The sequence below is a fragment of the Gavialis gangeticus genome, unplaced genomic scaffold (assembly GCF_001723915.1).
Source record: "Gavialis gangeticus isolate Ggan-Ray unplaced genomic scaffold, GavGan_comp1, whole genome shotgun sequence".
NCBI classification, from domain to species: domain Eukaryota; kingdom Metazoa; phylum Chordata; order Crocodylia; family Gavialidae; genus Gavialis; species Gavialis gangeticus.
In genome coordinates, this window is record NW_017728994.1 from 65,301,189 (window position 1) to 65,307,038 (window position 5,850).

The following is a 5,850-nucleotide window of genomic DNA, read 5'->3' on the forward strand; positions in this document are numbered from 1 at the left end:
GCAATGAAAAGTTACTTCAACAAATAAGTTGTTCTCTAGTAAGGTAAATTACATTTTTATATTGTATCAGAACAAGCTGTGACTGCACAACAGAAAACCCCCACGTGTTATGTCTGATTGCTTCATGAATTTTATTTTTTTTATTTCTGGCAGTTTAGGGAAGAAACATCATGGGTTGATTAGGAATGTGAAGACTGCATATGTTTGTACTCCTGCCACAGTTTTGTAATTTATGTCTCTGTATTTTACCTTGAGATGTGAAATTTCCAGGTGTAGTTGGACTACCTCATTGTTTAGACTCTGTTTGTAAATAAGTTTATATGGAGAAAAATGTCAACAAATCAAAAGAGCGATATAGAATAAATAAAGAATAAACTGGCAAGGTTGGATTGTGTAGAACATTAGTTCCCAGCCTTTCCACCCAGATGGTTAGAAACGGTGCAGAATCTGTCCACAGGCTGGATTTAGCCCATAGGCCAAATCTGGTGCACCCCGGAGCTGGAGCTTGGTCCCAGACTCATGTGTCAGATCAGGCCCTAGCCACATGTGAGCAGGATTGGGCCTGTGACACTGGGTCTGACAGCATGCGCACCAGATTGGACCCCCCAGCTCCAGCCTTGCACACCAGATCAGGCTGTGGGGCTTGGGAATTTTGCTGCAGGGGAAAAGTGGCAGCGTAAAATGCCACAACTCCCTCACTACCAAATTTCCAGGCCTCTGGGAATTCCTCTAAGCTACATCATATGACTCTGTGGGCTGAGCACCTGTGCTGTAGAAAGTGCTGTGATGGCACAAGCAAAGACATTATTCTGACTTGAGAGGGTGTAGGGGGAAGCAATGAGCAGATTTGACCTCTTTAAAGAAAAACATGGCATAGTGCTTTTATATACATTCACTCTTTCTGTCCTTAGTTCTTTTCATGTGACTTAAATCACTTTTTTTATTTTTTGCAAAATGACAAAATTTTAGTTGCACACTTTCCATTGGAGGCAGTGTGAACCATCTGCAACATTTTGAGTCTGAGTTCATTAGTTCTGCAGACTGCTTTAAACTGTTTTGTTCGTGAAACCTAGACTAGGAGCACTAAGGATGTATTTGTTACCTGCTATTTTACATAAAGTGCCCCTTTTTGTTGGGAGCTGCAGAGAGGAGTTTGATAAGAGCTGGCAGCTCACTGTCTGTAGCTGAAAAGATCCATTAACATTTCACAACAACAGAGCATGTCTCAAACAAAGGGTCTGGCTTATATGAGCAGGCATGGAACATGTGTAATGCCATATATTTCAAAGTATTTTCTATTGAAGTCTCAAGGGAAATGTTTGACTTGCTCCATGACATTTTCATGTGTTCATTTCTCAAATACAAACAAAATAGCAGCACTAGAAGAGACAAAGGGAAAAGGCTAAGATTACACAGGCTCAATATAGTTATTAAATTAAAGAAAACTAAATATGCTGTCTTCTTTTAATGATACGAAACTCCAAAATACATGAGTTTGAATGTTGTTAATGGTATAGAATCCAGTTTATCTAGCATTATAAGAGCTTTGACTAATCTTCACAGCCAGTCTTTAATACAAAGATTAGATTATAATCTTTGCATTATGTGGCATAATTACTTCATATTTAATTCTCATTTTATAGCGTTGTTAAGCCTCAAATGAGTCCTTCTGATTTCAAGTAATAATCTTCAGTGGCAAACTGCATTGCTTTCTTGTTTTTGTGTCGTATAGTATGATTTAGTAGTACAGGTATCAGAAGAAGCAAGTATAAACTCTGATTAGTACTGTGATCCGGTGATTAGCTCAACTGTACTTTCTGCATTCAAACAGCTGGGCCAATATTTTGCCATATAGCTCTTAGTAATTTAAATTCTATTTTGATAAACTGTTTTTGGTACCCAAACATCAAAGCCACATGGAAGAAGGAGTTGCCTTTCCCATTGTGCTTACAAGCAGAAGTTGTCAAAATTGAGCCTGTGCTTAGATTAAGGAAGATACTTTCTGCACAAAAGAACATGAAGGAAGCTGTTCCCACAATAGCCACATTTTTAGATCAATCCTTTGATATTTTTAGACTTTCTGCCTTTCCAAAAAAATACGTGTCTGGACCCTTGTTCTGTATTCTGGTTTGTTTAGGAGGATAGTTAGTACAATTCCTAAACATCTTACCATTAGGATCTGGAGTTATTGGCTTCCTCCTTTTGGAAGGACGTCCTTTATTCAATTTTCAGATTTGATACTTAAGGACAAGCAGGCCTTATAAATAATGGTGTCCTATTTGTATTTTCCTTTAATTGAAGTAAATCATGAAGTTTTATCCTAGATACGTTGAGTTGCAATAGAGTTGGGAAGGCCTTTTGGGATGATTCAGATATTTTCCTAGTAAATACTAGCATGCTCCTTGGAACAGTTAAATATTAAATAGACCTGAGAGAGAAACAGTAAGCATGACTTCTGGTTAGGGAGCACCATTGGTTCAAGAGTGAGTGGGATTTGTAGTGCAGTAGTTAAGGAACACCATTGGTTTCAATCTCTGCTTAGATAAAGCTTTTTAAAATTATTTCTTGGAACAGGCCTGGAACTCAGGACTTTTCTCCAGTTTGAGTGTAGGTTCTGAAGATCTTGATTCTGAGCATCAGTGTCTAGTGGGGGAAGTACTTGGACACCCAGTCCCTTTTATATAAAGATTTTTTAAAATTAATTAAACTTGCATTAAGTTAATATAGACATGCCCATTTCCAGACGTATCTTCATTTACAACATTGACTGCTTTTAAATACCTGTCCTATATGAGAAGTAGTACTTGAGTACCCTTAATGGAGGTTAGTGGTGACTGACAAAAAACATGTTTTCTGTACTGCAGCTATATTAAACACAGTTTCATAAGTCTCTTCAGAGAGAAAATTGTGTAGAAGCAGGACTAAAATGTTTACTATTTGTGTTATAGTAACGAGATTTACCATATTCTCACAAGAATGTTGCTGCCTATTTCTACAATGTTGAGTTTGTTTTACACACTTAAAGGTTATTCCTTAGTTATTCCACTAGGCACTGATAGATTAATTTGAAAAGTATTAGAACTCCCTCTTTTTTTCTTTGGTGGTGTTACGGTAAAGTGATCTGCCTCAGCAGCACTTAGAGCATGTGAAGCGGTAAGTGCGGTTATTCAGTAGAATCCTGTGTTCTTTCTGTGTGGCTCACACATGACATTTTACTAAAGGAGGGGGAAAAGGAAAAATCATGCTGGTTTTTCCTACAGGGTTAACCGTTGTCCATAAATTTCTTTGCTCAGTGTGATACAATATGCAGTAACTAGCATAAGTTGCTCACAGTTCCTCAAACCCCTGAAACTGCAGCAGAATAGTAGCTCTGGTATTATATTAAGTAACAGAATGTGAGATGACTTTATATTACCTAAAATACCCCAGTTTAATGGACATTTACCATTGCACTTTTTAGCAGAGCAGAGTTTGCACTGATTTAAAACCCTGTTTTGGTAGCTGTGCAGTGCTTATGTAGACATGACAGTCCAGGAATGATTCAAGAAGTGAGGATTTTTGTGGGTGATAGCTTTTATCAGACCAGCTGCATGGTTGGGATTCAAGTTAGGCAAGTTTTTGAATGCAAGGCTTTCTTCATCAGGTCTGAGGTCTCTTCCCTTAGACCTGATAAAGAGCGTTTTGCATTCAAAAGCTTGTCTAACTTTAATCCCAACCATGCAGCTAGTCCAAAAAAAGATTGCAACCCTGTGTGCTGTCATTCTGTAGAGAAATTTTGGACAGCTTTTTGTGTTTATTTGGATACAGGTGGTTTTAATTGTGATTATCCTATAGTATACACTCCAAATTTCATTTCTTGTCACAAGTGAAAACATTTTTACCAAGCAGCAGGTGTCAGGTGTCAACTGTTTTGTCAGGTGGCTACATCATACCCTTGAGTTTGTGGCCCCATTTACTCTAGAGACCTGTAGAGTCCTTGCCACCAAAGAGCTTTGTGACTAAAATATGTGAAATTGAAAAAAGAAAGAAAGAAAAAGAAAACTCTATTTTACAAAAGAAAAAGGTTCACAGAGAAACTGGTGCACTAAAGTGAGGCAGGAAACTTGTGGTAGATGTGAATGGAAACCAGTTCTGAAGTCAGAGTCTAGTACTTTAACCAGATATTTTCAGTTTTTGAAAAAAGCTAATATATAACCAGTGGTTTGTTAAATTATTATTAAATCTTTACATTAGAAGCCAGTTTTTGAGGTCCTAGGGGGATACAAATTGTGAACGTTTGAGTAATAATTGAGGATTCTTAGAAACTTCAAGTTTTTATGTTAAGAATTGAGAGACTTGCATAGAACTTTCCAGTCTATTCATCATATCTAACTTTTCAGGTACCAAAGCAGTCTGATTCACTGTGTCAGTCTGATAACCCAAATCGCCAAATTGAAAGTCCAGCTGGAAAGAAGCAAGTGTCTTATAGAACAGAAATTGTTGGTGGTGTTCCTATCATTACCCCTACACAGGTACTGACTACTTAATAAATACCACTTAAAAAGTAATTGGAAGTGATTTGTGGCATGTTTTGGCTGTCAGAATGCCAACTTGTCCATCCCCATCCGTATTCAGAGGACTCATCGTACTTAATTTCATAAGCTGGGTTTTTAATATTACTGTTATTTAATATTGTGTACCTAGTAAAAGGACATTCAGTTATTATAATACATTGCAGCTATGTTATAAAAGCTAAATGTTGATTTCTGCCTGCTTAAGCTTTTCCGAGGTAGTTGATTATTTAAGTTACAAGATATTATATTTTGTAGTTTAAAAAAAAAAAAAGGAAAAACACCCACTATCTTCCTTACCTGTCTGAGATTTTAGATGAGATGTGCTAGAACTGGTATTAAAAATAACTCAGTACAGGTTTCCCTGGATTTTATGCAGTACATGCATTTCCAGAGAATGGCACATTAAATTGAATTTGCATAAAGCAAACCCACTTTACAATGTAGCAAAGAGGGATAGATTCCCATGGTGGTGAGGGAGTGAGGCTGGGACTGGGGAGTGGGGGAGTGCTGCTCCCAGGGCTGCACAAGGCAGCAAAGCAGAGGGAACAGAGCGGCACTCACCCCAGCCCCACATGCAGTGGCCCCGGGAGTGGCTGACTCCAGCTGCCTGTAGCAGCTGGGCTGCACTGTGTCCTGGTGCAGGAAGCTGGTGTCAGCTATTCCTGTGGCCGGTCCAGTACAGGCTGGGGTAAGTGCAGACAAGCAGAGACCTGGTTGGCATGAGGTGCTACAAGTAGCTGGTGCCAGGTGCTCCCAAGGCCGGGGTGAGTGCTGCACCCTGCACCACCCGGGGCTCCGCTTGTCCACACTCACCCCAGCCCATGCTGGAGCAGCCCTGGGAGCAGCTGACACCAGCTGCCTGCACCAGGGCACAGTGCAGCTCAGCTGCTACAGGCAGCTGAAGTCGGCCACTCCCGGGGCCTTTCCAGCACGGGCCTGGGTGACTGGGGACCAGCAGAATCCCGGGGGGGTTCGGGATACAGTGCAGCCCAGCTGCTACAGGCAGCTGGTGTTGGCTGCTTCTGGGGCTGGGGTGAGTGCCGTGCCTGGGTCTCTGCTTGTCTGTGCTCACTTCAGCCTGTGTGGAGCTGCCCTGGGAGCAGTTGACACCAGCTGGCTGCACCAAGGCATGGTGCAACCTAGGAGCAGAGGTGAGTACGGACAAGCGGAGCCCAGGCACAAGGGGGGGACAGGAAAGCACAGTGCAGCCCAGTGGGTGTAGGCTGCTGGCACTGGCCACTCCCGGGGTTGCTGCAGCTGGGGCTGGGGTCAGTGGAGCCATGGCTCTTTCTCTTCC

At 41.0% G+C, this 5,850-nt stretch overlaps 1 protein-coding gene across 5 annotated transcripts in view; it reads left to right on the forward strand.

Moving 5' to 3' along the window:
* The window catches only part of PLEKHA1 (pleckstrin homology domain containing A1), a 90,386-nt gene that overhangs the window by 55,464 nt on the left and 29,072 nt on the right, over positions 1-5,850 (forward strand). For all 5 annotated transcript variants that reach the window (XM_019502944.1, XM_019502947.1, XM_019502945.1 and 2 more), the window contains one exon: positions 4,380-4,511. In XM_019502944.1, coding sequence (XP_019358489.1) covers positions 4,380-4,511 — 132 coding nt within the window. The remainder of the gene's footprint in view (positions 1-4,379; positions 4,512-5,850) is intronic.